This window comes from Mobula birostris, chromosome 14 (genome assembly GCF_030028105.1).
Source record: "Mobula birostris isolate sMobBir1 chromosome 14, sMobBir1.hap1, whole genome shotgun sequence".
Lineage (NCBI taxonomy): Eukaryota > Metazoa > Chordata > Chondrichthyes > Myliobatiformes > Myliobatidae > Mobula > Mobula birostris.
The window spans coordinates 57928961-57953170 of NC_092383.1; the positions used below are offsets into that span (position 1 = coordinate 57928961).

At 38.7% G+C, this 24210-nt stretch overlaps 1 protein-coding gene across 1 annotated transcript in view; it reads left to right on the forward strand.

The window, feature by feature from the left end:
* The window catches only part of LOC140209922 (protein phosphatase 1 regulatory subunit 12A-like), a 249168-nt gene extending 225115 nt beyond the window's left edge, over positions 1-24053 (forward strand). The window contains exons 19-23 of the mRNA XM_072278585.1: positions 215-350; positions 2366-2470; positions 2580-2630; positions 5607-5657; positions 19318-24053. Of these exons, the coding sequence (XP_072134686.1) occupies positions 215-350; positions 2366-2470; positions 2580-2630; positions 5607-5657; positions 19318-19404 (430 nt within the window). The 3' untranslated portion in view covers positions 19405-24053. The remainder of the gene's footprint in view (positions 1-214; positions 351-2365; positions 2471-2579; positions 2631-5606; positions 5658-19317) is intronic.
* The last annotated feature ends 157 nt before the right edge of the window (positions 24054-24210 follow it).

The window sequence follows — 24210 nt, forward strand, 5'->3', positions numbered from 1 at the left end:
CAGATATGATATTTATGTTTCAATTGAATAGTGAAATAATTATAAAGTAGAAATATATGCAATATTGACCCTTCATAACTAGATTTCAATTCTCTAATCCACTTGTTTTATAATCATTTGCATGAATTTGACTTGGAGTTGCATGAAAATGTAGCAGGTGTGCAGCTTCATTGCGGGTTTGGTTTGTTCCATTTGTACTTACTTTTTCTCTCAGGTTGGATTCGGGTTCATCAACTGACAGTTACAGTGACCGGCTATTGAGTCGAACAAGTTCCTACACGCGCAGGGAGAATCGACTGTCATCCCTCAGTAAGCCAGAGCAAGATGATGCTGTAAAGGATTATAAGAAGGTATAATTATTTATCTTGTTTATTCATGTGATACTATTATAACTGAAAACAATCCATAAATCTGGATTTTCCCTAAGTTTCATACATCATTAAAAGATGACAAACCTGTCTTACTCAACATGGAAGTTTTTATCCCCCTTGTCACTATTTCTTCTGTGAAATTATATGAATTTGCATTTTCAATAAAGTTGCCAGATTAAAAAAAATACTGCAATACTCTGTGTATAATGGTTTAAAGATTTTTGGATATTTTTCTCAGCTTGGTACTACACTTTATGTACAAGGTAGCGCATTTTGACATGCTACCACAAAGAAGTGTGTTATTTATGAGAAATTGCACCAAAAATCATAAACTTGACATACCATTTTTTTCAGGGAAAGTGCCTCAGTCTATCTGATAACATTCCTAATTGATTTGGTATAGAACGTGAAAGGCTTACTACTGGGTGGACTGAATTATTTGCAACAATAAGGATGGTTTTTTTCCTCAAAACTTTGTATGTTAATCCTGAGCAATAAATGTGCTTTTGGAGAAATTTTGTTTCATAGTAAATTCATCTAATACTAATAATAGGTAGGCATTGCCCTGTGAAATTAATCAATCAGGAATGTTGACCTGTGTTTATATATGGAGAAACATTAGTGAATTGCGTTTGTCCAATTTTTGTAAAGACCCCTCTGATTTAAGGCTTGGAAGATGTCTAATTTTTGAATTGAAATTTTGCTAAATTTGAGCATATGTTTTGTAACTATTTAAGAATATGACCAAATATGATTATGCCAATTTGAGAGATTAATTCAATGTTGGAGCAACATAAAACCCTATCAGTCATGAGTACTTGGAAGCAAATTTTTGGGGGAAGAGTGTTAAATTCTTATTATTGGCTGTAGTGAATAAACATTTAGGTTTCTTGGTAAAGAGTTAAGGAAACTTGAAGCCTGCTTAACTTTAATTTGTTAAAATAATTAAAAGTGTAGCATTATTCTCATTTGTACATTACAAATAGTATACATATGAACATTATATGCTACAAAAAATAAGTAAAGGCATTATATCAAAAAGAATAACACTGCTATTCAGTAATATTTTATGCATGGCTAAATTGTTACAGTAAATTGCATTCTAAACCTGGGCAATCTTTGTGAAACTCTGAAAATTATTGAAAACATTTATTTACTGCATGTTAACTTCAGTGTCTTTTTGGCTTTGCCAGTTTTTTTAAAAAATGGAATTGATCATTCAACTCCATTTATAGTAACAAAGTAGTCAAATCTTCTGTTCCACTGTCCATAAACTAATATAAATGAATCCCAGTGGCTGAATGATTAAAGAGGATCAGTGGAAAAAGTACTGAGAACAGCTCAGTGAACTTTGGCCCACATTGAATCATATAATAGTCAACATTTCTCACTTACACCATTGCTTCAACTGCTGCACAACAATGGATCCTTCTCCACCAAAATTGAATTATTTTGCTGAACACTTTGATTTAGAATTTCTAGCTGCTTTGCCTATTCTCTCCAAACTCATCTACCCACATGTGGGCCAAGCAGTCCTCGTACAATATGAATAAGGAACTTGTTCACAAGAAAATATTAAATGTACAAAGTTGAGCATGATCTCAGCACAAATCGCATTTTCCAAGCTGGATGTCATTTAAAAAAAACTTGTTCTGTAACAACAATCCAAGTTTACTGCATTCTTGGCAGTTAATTCTTGGGAGATTGTTAAATAATAGGTCTGCTTGGGAAAACAAGAGGATGTTTTAATGTGTACAAACTGATTAGGAACATTTTAAATTTTCACCCAAGTGTGACTATATTCAGGAAGCCTACCACTCTTCTGGAAGCAACAAAGATTGAATCTAACGATGGATGTGGAAGAAAGCACAATTTTATCTTTTAGTAACTGCAAACCTTTTAAAAAAGTATGCTATTTATTTTAATTACATCATTAAATTGTGAAATTTTCTTCATTAATGGAGTTTTTGAATTTGATTATTTTTGTTTTAAAGTTGTATGAAGAGGCCTTGACAGAAAATGATAAACTTAAAGCCAAACTGCAAGTGGCGCAACTTGAACTTGCTGACGTGAAAGCCCAGCTCGAGAAAACTACTCAGGTTCAGAAATTACAGGATTTTCTTGCAAAATTCCCTTTTTAAAAACAAATTGTGATAGAGAAGACAATGTTGGTTATTCAGTGCAGACTAATGTGCATGTCTATTTCAGAAGCAGGAAAGGATTTCCGATAAGTCTTCAATGCTAGAGATGGAAAAAAGGGTATGTTAATTCTACTTTTAAAATGTATATAATTTGAATCAAAAATGGGAACTTTCCATAAGCATTTAATGAGAACTATTCATCTCCTGTGCCTACATCACATTGTGTTGCATTTTATATTAAGAACTAGCGAACCTTTCCAAGTGATCTATGATGTTACCTGTGCATTTTATTATAGGTGTAAAAACAGATTGTTCCTTGAGTTATGAATTTTAATTTAGTTCAGTGAGCAAGAGTTTGCTTTATTACAGTGTACTATTTTTACTTTGGTTATTGCTAACAGTAAACAAACAACACAGGAGTATCAGAATCAGATTTAAAATCTCTGGCAATGTTGTGAAGTTCGTTGTTTTGCTGCAGCAGTACATTGTAACACAGAGTTATAAAAAATAATGTAAAAAGAGAGCAGAAAAAGTGAAGTAGTGTTCATGGGTCCATTGTCCATTCAGAAATCTAATGGTGCAGGAGAAGAAACTGTTTTCAAAATATTAACTGTGTGCCTTAGGTTCCTGTACCATCTCAGTGGTGGCAATGAGAAGAGGACATGTCCTGGATGGGGTTCTTAATGATAGGTCCCACCTTTTTTAGGCATCGCCTTTTGTATGTATCCTCAATTCTGGGGAGGCTAATGCCCATGATGGAGCTGGCTGAGTTTACAACTTTCTGCATTTTTATCAATCCTGTGCAGTGGCTCCTCCATACCAGACAGTGATGCAACCAGTTAGAATGCTCTCCACAGTACACCTGTGACATCTGAGAGTCTTCTGTGACATACCAAATCTCCTCAGACTCCTAGTGAAATACAGCTACTTTGTATCAATATGTTGGACTCAGGATAAATCTTCAGAGTTGTTGACACACAGGAACTTGAAACTGCTCATCCTTTCCACTGCTTATCCCTTGATGAGGGATGGTATGTGTTCCTTCGAATTCCCCTTTCTGACATCCACAGTCAAATTCTTTGGTCTTACTGACGTTGAGTGTAAGGTTGTTACATAATCACTCAATCAGCTGATCTATCTCGCTCCTGTCCGACACCTCGTCACCATCTGAAATTCTGCTAACAATAGTTAAGTTGTCAGCAAATTTATAGGTGGGGTTTCAGTTGTGCCTAGCTACAATCATGGGTGTAGAGAGCATAGTGCACCACTGATGAAGTACACCACTGTTGATTGTCAGTGAGGAGATGTTATTTCTGATCAGCAGTGGCTGTGATCTACTGGTGAAGAAGTCGAGGATCAAGTTGTAGAGGGAGGTATAAAGTCCCAGATTTTGGAGCTTTTTGATTAGAACTGAGAGTATGATTCTATTGAATGCTGAGCTGTAATCAATAAATAGGAACTTAATGTAAGTATTACTATTGTCCAGGTGATCCAAGGCCAAGTAAAGAGCCCGTGAGATTGCATCGTCTGAAGACTTAATATGGCGAAAGGCAAATTGCAGTGGGTCCAGGTCTATGATTAGACAGGAGTTGATTTTGTTCATGACCAACTTTTCGAAGCACTTCATCACAGTGGATATGAGTGCAACTGTTGATAGTCACTGAGACAGTTCACCCTTCTGTTCTTGGGCACTGGTGTGATTGTTGCCCTTTTGAAGCAGGTGGGAACCTCTGAATGCAGTAGTCAGAGATTGAAGATGTCCTTGAACATTCCCACCAGTTGGTTGGCACAGGTTTTCAGTGCCTGGCAAGGGTTCACCCTCTTGAAAGATGGTCTGACGTTGGCTTCCAAGGCAGATCACAGGGTCATCCGATACTTAAGGGATTCCCTTTCAAGCCATTGAGTATGAAAGGCGTTGAGCTCATCTGGGAGTGAAGCTTCACAGCCATTATTTTGCTGTGAAGGGAGTAATAGCTTGCAAACTCTGGCAGAACTGACATGCATCCAATTCTATCTCTACTGTTAACTGGAATTGTTTTCTTGCTCTTAAAATAGCCTTCCGTAGGTCATACCTGGACTACTTGTATAGTTCTGAATTACTGGTTGTGAATGCCACAGATCTAGCCCTCAGCAGACTACAAATCTCTTCGTTCAACTACAGCTTTTGGTGTGGGTATGTCCAGTATTTCTTGAAGGCACACACTCATCTATACAAGTCTTGAAATCAGAGAAACTGTGACATGTTCATTCATTTCTTAAGATGAAGCCCTGAATAATGTCCACTCAACTGACTCAAAGCAATCCTCCACTTCCCCTGGCCCTAGGTCCTCACCACTGGTGCTATGGTCTTTAGTCTCTGCCTTATACGTCTTGAGTAGAAGTACAGCCAGGACTTTCCAAAGCATGGGCATGTGATGGCACGTTAAGCATTCTTGATGGTGGTATAACTGTGGTCAAGTGTTTTGGCTCCTCTGGTTCCACAAATATGTTGGTGATAGTTCTTCAAGTTGGCCTGGTTGAAATCTCCCACAATGATAGGGAAGGCATCAAGATGCACACTTTCGTGACTACTGATCACAGTGCTCAGCTCCTCCTGTGCCTGCCTGACACTGGCCTGAGATAGAATGTACACCGCTGCATTGATGATGATGGAGAAGTTTTACTTAATGTTGAGTTATTGTACAGGTACATTGTCCAGAAATGTTAGTACAGCAGAGAGGGGAGAGCAGTATGACCCAGAAAGGATGTCAAGTGTTTAAAATAGGTAATAATTTCAGTGTTTGAACACAGGCAGTACAATTCTAAGCTACCCCTACAACTCTTTCCCCCTCCTTCCCCCCCCACCCCCCCGGGTTTGTTTCCTTTTAGATCCAGCGCAGATTGCATATCTGTAAAGTTAGGATATGATGAAAATAAAGATCAGGAGAGATCTTATTCTTTCTGACTGCCTTCCGTAAGCAGCTATAATGGCCTATTGCTAACTGTAAATGGTCACCTGTCATGCCTTTTTTGTGGTTTGATTTAAAAATGTTACAACTAGAGATACTTATCTGCATTCCTTATTCTAATATAGAGTACAATGAATCTGTTTCAGGAAAAACGTGCTTTAGAGAGGAAAGTTTCCGAAATGGAGGAAGAATTAAAGGTATGATGTGATTTCTCTTCAGTAGCCTTGCATAATTGAATATCCCGATATACACACACACCTTAATCCCCTAAATGACCAAGGTAGCATTTCCCATTTGACACCAATTGATTTGACATAATTTGTTGGGGGCTGATAGTGAACAAATTAAATCCAGTAATGGGAGAAACGTGTTGGGGGCTGATAGTGATCAAATTAAATCCAGTAGTGGGAGAAACGTGGATGCTTGTCCCCGGGGGAGAAAAACATTCAACCTAAAAGCATATCTTCCTCTTTTATTAAAAAGCTGTGAGAAATTCCTTTTCTCTGATCCTTAAAAGCGGCGGTAGGTATTATTAATTCTTGGCTTTGTTTCGTACTCATCATATTGAACATTGCATTAAAACCAAAACAATTCAGGCTAGTCTTATAAATTGTCTGGCTTGGAAGTATTGGTTGCACATCTCATGATGGAACTATATGTCAAGGCCAAAGTTCATAATCATTTAATTTTAGCCCTCTGTAATGATGCGCTTCTCCAGCTTCATTAAGAGTTTGAGCAGCCTTCATGCTGGGCAAGAGAAACATCATGTACTGAAGCATGACAACTTAATGTTCATTCCAATTTCCTGGCTAAACTTACTATATCAGCATCAGGCATTTCAGCTTGAAATGACCCTTAAGTTAGTTGATACTCCACTCACATAACTGTCTTGTACCCCTTTTTACAATTTTAGAGTAATCTGACGCACCTTCACATAAGGAAAATTTCCTTCCCTACGTCAGTGCAAACACTTTGATCGGGATGCCTTTCTTTTTTGTACGTGATGGGGGGTGGCTGGGTTTGCTGTTTCTCTCTGAATGGCTTTCATGTTCTTTCTTTGTTTCGTGGTTATCTGGAGAATTCAAATTTCAGGGTTGTATATGGATACATACTTTGATAACAAATGAACCTTTGAACCTTAAGGAGTGCTGCAATTAAATTTGCTTAATCTGCTGTTCTGCTTCTGGAGCTTGCTCACTTTGTTGAAGATAGCAAGATTTGTCATGGAAAATAGTAATTCACGACTGTGATTGTTTAGTTAATAGGAAAACATATAAAATCCATGCAGTTGGGCTTAAAATGTATTTTTTAAATGTTTCTATTTAATTACAAAATGTCAAGCTTGCTTTTGTTCTTTTATTTTGTGTTCCCATAGTAATCTTTCTGAACTTGACTACTATGCACCTTGGTTTACTTATCAGTTCAATACAATCTGCCTGATTTTTGTCTCTGATAGTCATTAGCTATCAAGAAATGCAAACATCTGTGTATGTGGGAATTATGATTAACAATATTAACAGAGCAAATTGCATGTGCTAGAGAAATACCCTGAAGTTCAGGCAACATCTGTAGAAACAAGGCAAAGGTCAACATTTCAGGTTTGTTGTCCTTCAGAAGTACTGACTGTATCGGAGCTGACTACTTCTGCCTATCATCATTTTGGTTCAGATTTACTTTTTTATCATTTGGTATAGTCAAGCCTGCTGGACATGTCCCCTAGCTTTGTTGATGGCAGAACATAACACAAGCAAGGAAGCATGATTGGAGTCTAACCGGTACTCCTCCTGTTTATTTTGTTTCAACCTGTCAGTTTACTCTTGTTCTACTCACTCCTACCACGCCTTCTCTGCTACTAGGAACTAATGTGATTTCTGTCATTCCCATTCTGATGAAGAATTGCAGACCTGAAAATCTTTCCTATCAAATGCAATAAGCATATACAACAGTTCATCCATGTGCGACAGGAGAACACACATTGTCCTACAGTAGCCTCTGTTATTTCATACATTATTATTGCACAGTGTGTTGCACATTGGTAAATTGTGTATATTACTATTTTGTACTTTATAAGTTAATGTTAAATTTATTATTATGTGTTTTTTTAAATGTTGCTGAAATGAAATAATTTCCCACAGAATCAACAAAGTACTTATTATTACTACCTATTTCTCTTGTGTGATTCGAGTATTTCCAGAATTTTGCTTTTCCGGATTTTAGCACTTGCTTTTTCTATTTGCTATTTTTTTTCAGCCACTCTGTGTCAGTTTAGAACTGGCCAATTCTAATGTGAGTTTTTTTTTTTCGCCTCTCTCCGTTGATTCTGCCTGATCTGCTGAGTGTTTTCAATATTGTCTTTTTGCTTCAGATTACTAGCTACTGATTCTTGTCACAGTTCCAGCATGGTATTTTGTTTTCTTTCATTCTCTCCTCGACAGCCCTGTGTTAACTGGAGAACATTGGTCTCCAATCTGTCACAGACATTTCCTTTGCCTCTGCATTTAAAGTGCACTAGCTATGTCCTTTCTCCGGTTCTTACTGGAGTAGGCCTACAGCTCTTTGACCCTGCTTCACCATTTAGTATAATTACGGTTAGTCATCTATTTTAATACTATATTCTTGTTCACTTGCAGTAATGCTTGATGCCTTTTAAAATCTATTAATTTCCTTCCAAGATATATTCAGCAACTTGCCCTGTGTTTCAGTAGAGAATCTCATGGTCCTGCTATCCTATCAGTGAGGAAGTTTCTCCTTACCTCAGTCCTGCATTGTTTCCACAATTTATTGAGATTGTGATCCCTTGTTCTGAACCCTTAAGCTAGATACAACAACTGTCCTGCAATTCTGCTGGAAATGCAGTTCTTTGTGGAACATTCCGCTATTATTTAGACCGCTCTTTATTTTACAGAATGACTACTTTTTGTTTTAATATTGGTTGTGGTGGTTGGCATCCATCTGATTTAAAGGACAATAGGCGATGATCATCACAAGCCTAGGCAGAAGCTATGGACATCCTGAGATGCCCAGTCGAAAAGATTCTCCTCTCGGCTTCACCAGTGTAGTCCAAAGGAAAGTTTATGAAGCAATAAGTTTGGTACCAGCTTGGCTGCAGGAGCTGTCGGAAGGATGTTCAATGTTGTCCAGCTGCCTTGGGGGCCTTCACTTCAGATTTGCTGTCTGGGTTTACTCCCGTAGCCTTCGTCTCTCCCAAGGCTGCCCATAAGGTAGTGGGACTATTTACCCATAGCTGGGGATCTAGTTCATGAGCACCAGGACATGTGCACACTCAGCTCCCCTTCTTACAAGACTGCTAGCCAGCGGTGGAAGATGAAAGTGAAAGTGACAAGCACTACCCACTACACTGCCATACTAGACACATCACACAACTGTTTTGATGTGTAAATATACAAGAAATCTGAGTTTAAAATACTTAACTTTTGCAGTTCCCTCATGTTTTAAATTGCTCTGCACAGCTTTGTTTGTTTTGTTTCCATTATTCCATATTCTGGTCTCTGCAGAATATTCCTGATAAAACTGATGCTTGTTCTTAGGCAATTAATTGAGCTTCTGCTAGCTGAAAATAGGCCTTTAACCCAGCCATTTGACAATGCCCCAGGGCAGCTTGAAATTGAACTTGCAACCTTCAATTCCCCATCCCTCATTACCCAACTCTTTCTGTATCCAAACAGGTGTTTTTGTCTATCTGCTGTCCCTTGCATTTTCACTTTGCATGTGTTGTTTGAAAGAAGGTGAAGTCTGGTCTCTTGTTTACATTAGTTTGCAACTCTGCTGTAGATGTGCACTTAAAAGAAACGTCTGTCATGACGTATGCTGATTGTAGCTTTTATATTGCAGTGAAGTCATACAGTTAACACTATTTTTTCCAACCAAAGTTTAAAACATTCTGCCTCCTGTTCCTTTTTACTGACCACCAAAGATCTGTCCTGTCTTTAAATCATGGAAGTTTAAAGAATAGAATGAGGTCCATACCCATGCCAGCCAAATTAACAGTTATCTGTCTAGCCCATGGTCATCTTAGTATGTGATTGGAGTTTTCCTTTCTTCTACCCTTCTCAGCATTGAGCCCTAGAGACCAATTATCTTTTCTCAAGCAGTATGCTCCCACTCTAACTATTCCGTTTGCCAATTAGCTTGAACCTGTACCATCAATCAGTTCTCTCACCACTCCCTGCCTTGCAGCTCAGTAATTTGTCTGCATGTTTATTCTTCTATTGCACTGTGAGCTTCTGGTAGGTCTCTGATGCCCTCCGGAAAGCTGATATACTCTTTAGCTCCTCATTTCAACTTGGGTCATTCCATTTATTCACCTTTCTAGCACATCATCTGTTCTGTAGATATAAATTGTTTTTTTAATTGGTTTGTGACTCTTTTTAATCCCCACTTCATTTTTTCCACAACCATTTCACTGTCCTTTTAGCTATGTTTCTGTAATTGTTATACAGCTGTCCTTCCATCTGCCTGTACCTGTAGCTCACCAGTCTCATTGCCTAACCGTTCTGGATTGATGAATATTAAATTATTCGTAGCTGGGAGAACTATAGCCATTTCTTCATTCCCTATTTGCCATCATTATGTGCCTTTTCATGTGACATGGGAGATCATGGTCTTATCCATGACCATGATTGTTCTTTGCAAATTATTTTAGAGAAGTAATTTTTGCCATTTCTGCCCTCTGGGCAGCACCTTTAAAAGATGGGTGACACCAGCCATTATCAGTACTCTTCAGAGATTGGCTGCCTGTCGTCAGTGATCACATAACCAGGGCTTATGTATGCACTAGCTGCTCGTATGACCATCCACCACCTGCTCCCATGGCTTCTCGTGACCCTGATTTTGGGGAGGGGGGGTTTGTTAAGTGGGTGCTACACCTTGCCCAAGGGGGTGACCTGCAGACTAACCTTGCACCTCCTTTGGTAGAGACGTATCTTCACCCCATCACCCATATTGTCTATTATTGAATGCTTTACAAGAATTCATACCTTAGGAGTCTTTCATCCTTTAGGAGCCTTTTGGTAATTAAAACAGTAGGACTTTCTACCCAGTCAGAAGTCAGGACAGTGCATTTGTCTGCAGTGCCACTAAGCAGATTGTCATTAAAAGCATGATGAATGCTTTTTGGTAATGATGACAGTTGTTATCTTTGACAAAGTGACAACACTGACCATTGATCTTGAAAGCTTCCCACGAGGATCTTGCAGCCTATGGTGTTAATTTTGGTGCTTGCAGCATTGATTACAGTTAGGCTTCAGCTTTGGAGCCCCGCTATGGTATTGTGACAGTAAAGATTGAGTAGACAGGAGAATTGATGAACTTGTTGGTATTAAATCAGGATTTCAGTATCTACAAAGCTTTATAATTCTAATATTTTATATAACATGGATATGGAAAGGTTAATTACTATCTTATTTTAGAAATTAACAATTCAGCAATTTTTCTTTGTATATGTAAAAACCTTTTCACTGAAGGTTATTTCAGTATTAACCCGACTGTCTGGGTAGGCCCATTATCTCTGCCTGCTTCTGCCCCACTAAATTCAGATCCGCATCCCTCTACTCCATTCTATCCCCCTTAGTTCAGTCTCTTTCTACTTGCATCCGCAACACATCGCTTGCTCTCAATCTCCTCAACACCTTTCAATTCCCTGGCCCTGACTACCGCTTTTTCACCATGGATGTCTAGTCACTACACTTGTATCCCCCATAAGAAGGCCTTAAAGCTCTCTGCTTCTTTCTTAACGAAAGACCCCACCATTTTCCCTCTTCCACCATACTCAGCTGGCAGAACTGGTCCTCATGCTCAACAATTTCTCCTTTAGCTCCTCTCACTTTCTCCAGTTATGCCTGTCTTTTCATTGGCTATGTAGAACAGTCCATGGTAATGCTCCCCAAAACTTGCTGCACTACAATAATGACTGCTTCGGTGGGGCTTCATGTACCCATGCACTTGGACCATTTCTGACACCTCTCTCCCCTTCCTTGATTCCTGTCTCCATCTCTGGAGACCAACTGTCTCCTGACATATTTTATAAACCTACCGGTTCCCACCTCATGACTTTATTTTCTCCCACCCTGTCTCCTGCAAAAATGCTATTCCTTTTTCTCAGTTTCTTTGTCTCTGTCATATTTCTTCCCAGGGTGAGGCTTTCCTTTCCAGGACATCAGAACAAAGAACAAGGTTTCCCTTCCTCCAACATTGACATAGCCCTCAGCCACACTCCATTTCCTGGGAATCCACACCCACCTGATCTTTCTGCCTCCTTAACAGGGATAGAGTTCCCCTTGTCCTCACCTACCACACCATGAGCCTTCACAATAACAGATCATTCTCTGCATCTTCTGCCATCTTCAACGGGATCCTACCACCAGATACATCTTAACCTCCTCCCCACTATGCTTTCCACAGGGATTGCTCCCTTTGTGATTCCCCGTCCATTCATCCCTTCCCACTAATCCCCCTCCTGGCACATACCCCTGCAACTGATCAAAATTCTACACCTGCCCATTTACCTCACCCCTTACCTCCATACAAGGCCCCAAACAGTCCTTCCAGGTGTGGCAACATTTCACCTGCAAATTTGTTGGGGGTCATCTGCTGTATCCAGTGCTCCCGATGTGACCTCCTCTACATTGGTGAAACTCGATGTAATCCGAGGGACTATTTCGTCAAGCACCTCACGCCATCCACCAAGAGCAGAATCTCCTGGTGGCCAATCACCTTAATTCCTATCCCCATTCACGTTTCGACATGTTGGTTCATGGCCTCCTCTTTTGCCAAGATGAGGTCACTCTCAGGGTAGAGAAGTAACACCTCATATTCCATCTGGGTAGCCTCCAACCTGATTGCATGAACATACATTTGTCCTTACAGTTTAAAAAAAAATTTCCCTCCCCCTTCCCTCTTCTATTCCCCACTCTGGCCTCTAACCTCTTCTCCTCACCTGCCCATCACCTCCCCGGTGCCCCTCTTTCCCTTTCTCCCATAGTTCACTCTCCTCTCCTATTAGATTCCTTCTTCTCCATCCCTTTACTTTTCGCACCCACCTGGCTTCACCTATCATCATCTAGCAAATCCTCCTTCCCCTTCCACTTCCCCTCCCCCGACATTTTTATTCTGGCCTCTTCACCCTTCATTTCTAGTCCTGAAGAAGGGTTGTGGTCTGAAATGTTGACTGTTTATTCATTTCCATAGATGCTGCCTGACCTGCTGAGTTCCTCCAGCATTTTCTGTATTTTTCACTATCTAATTGCAGAACATTTGATATGCCCCCAAAAAGTCTGTGGATTATTTAGTGAATTGCATCCTTAACCTTTAATTAAAACATTGTTTGGGTCATCATACTCCTACCTGCCACCCTTTGGACAAGTCAGTTAAAGTTATTAGGGCTGCAGAATTTAGAGATCAGACTATGAAAAGAGTAAAATAAGATTAAGCTGGGTCTAAAACTTTTAATTAGTAGTTGTATCACAATGTGGATGAACCACGCACAAGTTGATCTAGTTTCATGCCCTATCTCAAATCCTTATTTGTAACATGGGGATTTTGTTTAACAGAAGTTTCTTTTATAAATAGCTCCAGCTTACATTCCTTTTCACATTATTATATTGGGAGTTTATTTTGAACAGAGCTCATCAACGTATGTAAAAACATATTACAATATTTTGTCATAAATTCATTAAAATAGCCGTGGTTTGTGTGTGGGGTGGGGGGTTGGTGGTGTTTGGTATCTCGGTGGTTTCACAGATTTCTTTCTTGGTTTACTCGTTTCATGTGTGATGCTGAGGAATAACCCACTGGGTCACATCAGAAGTTTCAGTAACCATCATTAAAAATCTTAAGAGGAAGTAAAACAAGAATCTGATCAGGGTTCAAAATATTAAGAATTTGATCCAAAAGTGTGGTGTAGGTTGTGGGAACATCTGCATCCATTGTGTGAGTTTCATTTTCACTGCTTTGAAGTTTGCAGCCGAATGTTATGGAGTCTTTTTAAAATTTTTAAATTTAATGAGAAATCTTTAAACCTATGCAGGGTTACAATTTATTCTATGCATTTTATCGATTGAGCTTTGGAATTTTTTATTATGTTGTGTTACGTACCCCGTAACTGGGTTGCCAAACCAGCAGAAATGGATCACTCAGTTGGAGTCTGGATTACTAGAACTAAGAAAGTTTTATTAAAGAAACAAGCAACACAGTAATCGAAAGGATAATAAATGCAACAGGTCAGCAATGATAAACACACATGTGCACAGAATTAAGATAACAGCATCAATCAAGCTCTATCGTTGTCTAGGGGTAAATGACCAATTTCAAAGTGACACAAAAGTCAAGTTCGATTTAATAGTTCAGTTCGCAGTAATCGTTGCCATGGCGATGGACAACGTGGGGGGAGGGAGAGAGAGAGAACGGGAACGACTGATCATTCAGAATGGCTTCCACTCACAGACCAGCGATATTGCTCACAAGCAGCTTTCGGGCGGGTCCTTTGTGATATCACCTGAGGTCACCAACTGTGACCCCTCCTCCAGATGCGGTCGATCCTCTGCAGTGAACCCGGCACCCAAGCAAGGGCGGACACACACCAGGTTCCTGCTGTTCAGACCTTTCCACCCTGTGCGTTTAAGGTCCGGTACTTCCCACCGACTCGTGAGAGGCGCACCGCTTCCAGGGTCTCGTTACCTCGGATGTCGTGTGTGTGTGTTATGCCTTAGCGAACCTGTCCCTTTTTATCCCCCTGCTGGTGTATCGCCTGTCCATCACTTCAAACAGTTCAGGGTTCAAAGGGGGAGCCGCTCCAGACAGCTGTCTCTTCCCCCGTCCCTTCATTACACATCTCCAGATGCTGCTTCATTGTTCCTTATCTCTCCTTCCCCTGAGGACAGGTGGCAGACCAACTGCTGATCTCACAGGACAGCTAACATCTATGTGTATTCTCGTCACAGTTGCAAATTTCAACTTACTTGGTCTTTCCCTATAGTTTAGAGGCCCTATTTCCAAAAAAGATTCTTGTTACTCAGCTGTGGAATTCTTAGTGCTGGAAATAAACAACTTTTTTTTCCCATATTGAATGGCAATAACAACATTCCCACATCAGATGCAGCAATGTTTAATGCAAGCAACATGATCTGTCTACCTTCAAATATTTTTGTTTACTTTATCATGGATCTCATTCTTGTGCTGCCTACAAAATATATGCCTTACAGAAGTAAATTACAATATTTATTCATTGTCAGTATTCAGCATTTTGTGGAATTGGGGGAGATTTGAGAACTAGTTAAACTCTGACTTTGAGTGTTGATCCTCCACTATGTAATATTGTACCTTGTACTATACTTCAACAATTGGTTTATTGATCGTTACAGAATGCCTTTCAAGTGCTTCTGGCTCCCTCCCCTTCCCCTTCCCCTTTTCTCACCCCCCCCCCCACCACCTTCCCCCTCTCAGTCCACAATAGAGAGACATATCAGAATCTGGTTTATCATCACTCACATATATCATGAAATTTTGTTTTTATTTGCAGCAGTACAGTACAATACATAAAATTACTACAGTTTTAGGCACCCTACCTATATATTATAAAAGCATAAGACTGTTGCATACTACTGTATACTCCTGTTACAATTCTCCTGCTTCATTAAGTACAGAACATCATTCGAGGGGGCAGCAATATCAACCAGCACCTGTAATTTGCAAGAGTAAGCTCCAGTGTAAGGTTAGGTAAAAGTAGATTTAATGAGATTGCCTAAGGATTTTGAATTCATTATTTGTGAACAATTGTTAATCACATCAGTGATTTCAATAACATTGAGGTGCACAGTTTGACTTGGCGTTCAGAATCAGGTTTAATATCACTGGCATATGTTATGAAATGTGTTGTTTTGCTGAAGCAGTATATAGCAATACAAAAAACCTATAAATTACAATAAGATATATATTTTAAAAAGTATAAAAGTAACTAGGTTTCTTCTATCTCTCTCATGTGATGCTAACTCAAACATGGTGTTAGGATCATGTTATTTACGCTATTTACATCATCTCAAGATCAGCTTACTTATTAGTATCTATTAGGGAGTATAATAATATGCACCTCTCCTTCCTTGCTCTCACTTAGAGAGAGTGGAGGAAGGGGGAGTGGAGCTTTAGTGCACTTTCAAAGTGTCATACAGTCATGGAGAGAGACAGCACAGAAGCAGGGATTTAACTGAATGGTGGAAGGCCCAATGACCTGTTGTGGCAGAATGCCGATTTGAGGAAAAGGAACCCTCATTGGTAGGTAGAAGGTCAGAGCTGTCGTAATAGAAGCAGAAAACATGGAAGAATAAAATTTGCATCAGTAGCAGAAGTACACTGAGAAGAGGTTTAGTTCAAATAATGTAGAAGTCAGTGACCTTCCTGTGAATGCTGCCTTGGAAATGGTGGAAGGAAATCTCCTCAAGGGTAAAAGAAAATGAAAATTTGCAGTAAAGTTCATGAAGTTTAGTTCAAACAGAGAGAGCCAGAGAGCATGGAAACATATGGCTCAATTAGTCCATGCTGACTACAACATCCTTCCTGCTGGTCTTAGTTGCCTGTGTTCAGCGCTTAGTCCTCCAAGCTCTTTACTCTATGTACGTACCTATCCAAATGCCTCTTAAATGTCGCAGTTGAATCCACCTCAACTACTTTCTCTGGTGGCTCATTCCAGGTACTTACCACCTTCTGTAAAGAAGATTTTAAACCTTCTTTTAAACTTTTCCCCTCTTGTCTTGTATTTGTGCCTACTAGTTTTGGACTCCCCAACCCTGAGGAAAAGACTATGACCATTCATGTTATGCATACTGCTCTTGATTTTATAAACTTCTATGAAATTACCTTTCATTCTCCTATTTTGCAAGGTATAAAACGTGGCTAATATCTCCTTATGGGTCAGTCTCTTTAGTCCAGGCAACATCCTTGTCAACATCTTCTGCATCCTCTTTCTCCAGCTTGACAATGGTTTTCCTATAATCAGGTGACCAAAACTGTACCCAATACTCTCAAGTGCAGTCTGACCAATGAATTGCATAACTGCTACATAATAAACCTGCCCCTAAGCTCCCTGCCCTGTCTGCAGAAGGGCAGCATGCTCAATGCCTTCATCACCCTACCAACTTGGGTGGGTGATTTCGGTGAACTGTGCACTTGTACCCCAGATCCCTGTGGAACAAACAATAATATATTAACCTACTGAAAAAGAAATGAGGAACAAGAAATGACTGGCATTAAAGTATGAAAATTTTCTTAAGTCCCTCAATCGCAGGTATATTTGGAGAAATATAAGTTCCAGTAACAGCTCTTAATTGAAGAATTACAATTGGAGAAAATCTTTATGAAGTGAGAATTCTCAGCCTGAAGTGGGTGTGTGGTAGTTGTAGGAAAATTGGTTCCTCCATTCGAAGACACAGTCCTGCTTGAGGAAAAAAATCTGGTTTGTGATTGTGTGGATTGGGTATCCACAGTGAAAATGATCAAAGGACCTGGGAATTGGAAAAGTGGTGGAAAAGAATGAAAGAGCACTGGCTTGAATGGTTAGCTGCATGTCTTTTGCTATTGGATTTGAGTATTCTTTTGAAAGACTTCCATGATCCACACCACAGTGTGAACCCCTCTTTCATCTTTCCATCTGGCTGCAATAATGCCTTTATAAAGCTGTTGGAGTTTTTCCCCCACTAAGTGTCCATCTCAGTTATTTTTTCTACAATACTCTGCATCTTTACTATTTCATTGGCTTTAGTTCATCTATTGTACTCTGCACTTGGATGAACTTTGAAAGAGGATTGTCATTTTGAATCCAAAGTTATTTTAAACTAAATTTATTTCTAGCTGTTGAAGTTAAATGCTATAGTTATCTAAAGTATATGGTGCTGTAGTAAAATGATCTCTGCCCTCTTGTTGCTACTGTATCATCCTGCCTTTTTAGTTTGAAGTGTAGCCTCCTTGAACTGAATTTATTTTGCAGTGATTATGCAGATTATTTCAATAGTGAGCTATAGCTTGTTTTTTTAATTAGTTTCATATACATTGATTTTTAATTGATCATTTACATTACCCAGACGTTACTTGTACATGCATTTCAATTTACTACTAATTTGAAGGTAAGGGAAACGGCTGGATTTGATTGGGCTGGAAGTATGTCATTGTGCTTTTGCTTGTGATTAAATACCATTCCTAATAAGAACTTGAGCTACTACCAAAGGAGCCGCCTCCTCCAGTTTTCTCTCAATGTGGCAGTGCTCCAAAACGTCTTATTAGGATAGCTACTTAAAATTGTTGAGACTATAATTGACAGAAATAGATTTGAAAAATGTTGGTATTATTAATTAATTTCTTATACAGGAAGCCATGCTGGGAGCACTGGCCAGGCCACAGTATCTGACCCCAACAGACTCACAGGTGAAGTGTGGCCTCATCTGGTAGGACTGTTTGAGGCCCTGAATGGTACTGAGGAAGGAGGTGTAGGGGCAGGTGTGGCACTTGTTCCCCTTCCAAGGATAAGTGCCAGAAGGGGAGATCAGTGAGGAGACCCAACGTAGATTGGGACACCGCTTCGCCAAGCACCTACGCTTAGTCAGCCTGAAAAAGCGGGATCTCCCAGTGGCCACCCATTTTAATTCCACTTCCCATTCCCATTCTGATGTGTCAATCCATGGCCTCCTCTGTCATGATGAGGCCACACTCAGGTTGGAGGAACAACACCTTGTATTCCATCTGGATAGCCTCCAAGCTGATGGCATGAACATCGATTTCTCGGACTTCCGGTAATGCCCCCACACCTCTCCCCCCCCACCATTCCCCATCCCCTTTTCTCTCTATCACCTTATCTCCTTGCTTGCCCATCACCTTGCTCTGGTGCTCCTCCCCCCCCCCCCCTTTCTTCCATTGCCTTCTGTCCTCTCCTATCAGACTTCCCCTTCTCCAGCCCTGTATCTCTAACACCAGTCAACTTCCCACCTATCGCCTTGTGTTTCTCTCTCTCCTCTCCCACCTTTTAAATTTATTCCTCATCTTTTTTTCTCCAGTGCTGCCGAAGGTCTCGGACCAAAACATCCACTGTACTTTTTCTCCTTAGATACTGCCTGGCCTGCTGAGTTCCTCCATCACTTTGTATATGTTGCTTGGATTTCCAGCATCTGCTGATTTTCTCTTGTTTCTGATGAAATTCTTTGTTCTGCTTTTGAACAGTGCCTTTTAGAATGACTTGTGCTTTTCAATAACCTTTTTGCAGAGTTGCTTGGAGTTTTCTTTTGTCTTGGTGTAGTTTTTGCCAGAATACTGACTCACCAGCAGTTGGACCTTCCAGATACAGGGGTATTTTTACTCCAATCAGTGGAAACACCTTAACTGCACACAGGTCTCCAAAAACAGATCTCCATTTAACTAATCATGTGACTTCTGAAACCAGTTGGTTGCACCAGTGATGATTTGGTGTGTCATATTAAATGGGAGTGAATACTTGTGCAGTCATTTAGTTTGTGTTTTATATTTGTAATTAATTTAGATCACTTTATAGTGATCTGTTTACACTTTGACCTGAGTCTTTTTCTGCTGATTTGTGTCAAAAAAGCCAGATTAAATCCACTGTGACTGAACATTGTGAGCCAATAAAACACGAAAGCTTCCAAGGTGGGTGAACTACTTATTATAGGCAATGTACATATCTCTCACAAAAAGTAACAGAATTGTTGCAAACACTCTGCAGGTCAGGCTGCATCAGTGAGAAATTCAATATTCAGGTTCAGGGCACTTCACCAGAACCCAATATGTATCTCAGTCTGCCTTCTAAGAGAGTATGTTTAATAAAAATGCTGTTCTTTATCTTTGCAGGTTTTAACGGAGTTGAAATCGGACAACCAAAGGCTGAAAGATGAGAATGGTGCACTAATCCGAGTAATAAGTAAATTGTCAAAATGAAGGATGCCTTTCTGAGCAAGAGGCAAGAAAAATAGAACCCACAATGAGCCTACTTGCTCTACAAAGGAGCTGTCACAAAAGTTTCTTCAGCACTGAGAAGATTCTGACTGTGGTTTTCTTCATCCATTGATGTCTGGTTTGTGCAGGTTATGATTGTACTCATCAGTTACAAATTCTTCAGTGATAAATTTGGAGAGAAAATACTAACTTGTGAACAAAAAAAAAATCACATCCATATTTAAGGGAACACTTGCAGCTTATCACAATTGAGCCACGTCCTGTAATGTTTCAGATATGATTTTGAGAAATGCATTTAACTACCACTCCTGCTCAGTCACATTAACAGTGCCCCTCAGTCAGCTGCGTGTTGATGAAAATATCTGTTATGCAGTATTCACTTTGCACAGTAGTTAAAATCACTGCAGAACATGGCTTGTTCCTTTTAAAGCTTAATACAAAAACCATCAGCTAGACTGTATGGTTCAGAAAGTATTAATTGTACGTGCAATATGCTGTTTTATTATTTTAACATGATAAATGTATTCAATTCAGCTGCCTCCTTTTACTTTATTTTGTTTACCTTTATTGTCAGTAGTGAATTTTCCTGTTCAGTTTTGCATTCAAAACTTTAAGATGGTCATTAGCCTTTGGATGTCTGTTTCTGAAGTACTATGTACTGTATGTGATGTTGATGGTTTCCAACGCTTTTGCCTCTTTCTTCCCCAGCTCCCACTCACCTATCCCGAATCCAAATTCTAGATCAATGTATCAGTGTTTATCCCATCGAAGCAGCAGTTAATTAAAGAAAAAACCTGATTCAGATTAAGGCTGCTTACTGGGGCAAATTGAAAGATGCATTCAAACATGAGCTTCCTGGTTCTCTTGATACGATTTTGTGCTTCATCTGATGTTAGATAAAACTAGTTTTAGGACAAACTTTGAGAATTATTTTGCTTTTAAATATACACTCAAGGAATATTACAACCTTATAGGTTCAAAAGTATCTTTTTCCTTCAGTCTTTTCATTGCATGCTGAGCAATAAATATACTGTATCTCCTATCTACTACTGCTACAGAAGTTTAAAACAAAATGGTACTTTTCTATAGAGTGCACTTATACAATAGAGTTCAGGGAAAGGATTCATTTAAAAACTTGTGGTATAGTCTGTAACCTGATGGAATTCACAGCAAATCTAGATTTGTATAGTGTTTTCCATGGCTGAAATATGTAGATTAGGCAATTCTAGTAGGGTACTGAAATTTCGTGTGTGTGTGTGTGTATACATTCTCTGTGGTACCAAAAAGGCTGTCAGTTTTGTGTTTTTTGTTTTCCTTAATCAGGTCAACAGGTTACTATAAATGCATCAGGTGTCTTTTTATTTTAAAAATCCTATGTAAAATGGACCGTGCAGTTGTATTGCTGCTGAATAGAATGCAAAAGGACTAAAACAGCCCTTTAAACAGTTTAAGGATTATGTACATATGAGATCTTCACAGGAGGGTTCATACTTCTGGGAATTTACAATATGCAGCTGTTGGTGGCCTTTTTAAAAACTATGAATATATTATTATCATCTAGTGTTATAATTTGAACATTTCTATCACATGTTGGGGAATGTACATGTGGGAAATGTACACATTATTTAAGGCTTGTATACACATCTGTATTTTATGGTTAAATCGACCACCAAGTTCAGGTTTGAAATTACATTGTACAGCTAATCTATATAAATGAAAAGAACTAAACATTGTCACCTTTGCAAATGCTTCTATTAAATGTGAGTCTCTTATTGCTCTGAATACAATAAGTGTATTAACTTTTTGTGATGCTTTTGGTTCAAAGGTTGGAAGTACTGTATTATACATGTTTAGCTTGTGTAAGATGGAGTTTTGTGCAGATACAAGGTCATTCTTTTGATGTGCTTATTGTTAGAATTGCCTTTAGATTTATAATTGCCTAAAGAAACAAACTTTGGGCTTGTTTTGGCCCAGTTCACTGTACAGTACAAGAAAAGGATTGATTATATTATATTAAGGATTTTACCTCCGGTTAAATTTGCTGGTCATGGTTGATAAATATCAACTGGCAGTTTAAAATGTATTGAGAAGCACTTCCTGTGCTTTACAGGAGGAGTCGTGGTTAAATTTACACTTTCTTGGCAAGTGTCATGACTGGGCATTGCAATGTAAATTAAGCTGAAGGTGATGTGCATGCACTCAAACTAGTAAAACGACTAATTAATTTGAGAATAAATTTGTCAGTGAAAATGCAGAAAAAGGTTGAAAAGTGGCTAATTTTTAGATTTGAATCTAAAATGTTTAATCAAGTTGATGGACAAATATGCAATTGAATAACTTAGTTTTTAAATTGACAGGATAAGATGTAATTAATTTGTAAAGTGAATTAATAATTTTCAAAATGTCATTTTGGCAGCACACTTGCCTTTTTTCCTCGTCATCATCTTTTTCAATTACACATGTAGCAGCCTGTCCCAAGAACACCACTGGCCCACAAGGATGTAACAAAGTGTTGCTCAGTCATGGCTCTTCACTGTCACTCTCTCCCTCCCCCCCAAAAAAAAACCTCAAAGAAATGGTGTAAAGATGCCTTATGTATTGAATTGCAATTTGATGTTTAAGGAATTATTGCAATGTTTTGGTAGAGGTCTATCTATTTTGATACTCATCCTGTACTGTATTCCATGTAATTACAATTCACTTGAATTGTGTACTTGTACTTCTGTACTTGTTTTCAAAATTTGACCTTTTCAATGGTTCAAGTAGACCACATCTAAAGACCTGCAGACCCCGGATATCTCATTTAAGTTGACAGTGCAATGGGCATTTAGAAATGCTATAAATGATCAGTTTACTTCCCAGAATGAGAGGCACCACTATTTTTTGTAAGTGATTTTATAATATATTTTCCACACTTCATGGTTGTGGATTTCATGACATAAGTTTAAAGCTACTGGAGTCAGTATATGATGTTGATCCAATTTCGTGTTAACCAATTTTGAGTTCTGATTAATGCCAGGAGCAAATGGGGGTTTCAGTGCAATCAGTAACAGATTTTGATATCTGGAGCCCTGATTTTAAGCTCTTTCAGACTCCTTACTGCTGCAAATTGCTATCATTATTTGGTCATTTGGTAGTTCAAACTGTAATTGTCTACAAGTCTTGGAGCTGTTGTTCCATGGATGAAACTACCATAGACTTTGCAGTGAACCCAACATGAGGTTAAATAGAATTAATGTTACTGACACTATCCCCAGTGGTCACTCACTGCAGTATAAATTAATCAGAATCTGTGTTATGTGTGCTGGTAGCTACTAGAATAAGACTTCTAGCTATTAACTTTTCAGGTGGTGCCTATTACCAAAACTCCCTGCTGTACAAAGAAGTTAAACTGATGTGCTTGTTTCTATAAATTACATTTTACAGATTTTTTTTTATTTGCTTAAACACCAGAAGGAGAAACTGTTCCTACTTTTTCCTTCCGGGCAAACATTGCTATTGGTGCAGTATGTTTTAAAAATGTAAATAACAAAGCTTTAATTATCAGATGTACTTTGCTATAAGTGAATGATACCAAGGTGGCTATTGCTGAAGTATATTTTTCTACTTTATGTCCTATTGGTTCCGACCTAGTCCTTAGCAGCATCTTGTAATTTGGATGCTGAGAAAACTGCAGGCAGATTTTTAATTTGTGATAAAGCAACAGTTCAAGTTGATTAAATGCCTTATAACTAGCTTGATGGGGGCATAATGTCCCTGGATCATTGTTTCAGGATAAGAGATATAACTTTTATATTTTAAAACTTCTAGTGGTCTATAAGGCATGTATGTCAGTGGTAGGACATTTCTTCCCTCACCTTTAAAAGCATAATAATGAACTAAATTTTGCACTATAGCTGATCAATTTTGGGTCATTAATGGTTCCTAAGATACCTGGGAGGGAGAACTAAGGGAGGGGGGGAACTTGCAAGTGTGAGAAATCTAAAATGTACCGGTGAGTGTCTAAAAGAGGAAAGCCTAGGTTAACTTTCTAGTTGCGACCCTTTCATCAATGTTTTATTTTTGACTTGGATCAGCAAGTTTGTGAAGACTGTCATTGTGCTACCAGTACAATTTTTTTTATCATGTAGTTAGACCCAGCACCCTGAGGTATTTTGTTTACTGTGAGCTAAAGATCACTATCAGCATTTCTACAGAATGCAACTGATCCATAATAATAGTGAACTACAAAATGTGTAAATTACTGCAAAACAGATGCTTTCTTTCATCAACAGCTAATCTGAAATGTTCAGAAAATAGTTCACCCCGTCATTCATATGTTCTTGGTTTGGTTCCTTTTTTTTAAACTAGTAATTCAGTCCAGGTTTTTATTGGCAGTTTAGCATTCTTTTAACATTTATAACTAGACTTTGGTGCACTGCAAACTATTATGTGGTTCATGTGTGTGTTTTAAGTAATGTGTGTGTTTGTAATTTACATCAGTTCAGATTTTATGAAGTTTATTTATTGGTCTGTGCATTGAGTTGTTATCTGCTTATCGAACTTTTCACATCTTGTATCTGCATGAAACTGGCTTCAATAAACTGCAGACAAATGTATTTTGTCAAATATAAATAAATACATTTTAAATATCTTGGTGTACTATGAATTTTGTGGCATTTGTTGTAATGCTTAAAATTGGGTGCTTTTATTATTTCATGAAGGAATACTGTGTGCCTTCAGAACACTTGTAACACATACCAGTATGCTTGATTGTCAGTTACTGTTTGGGAACTTTTTCTTCTAATC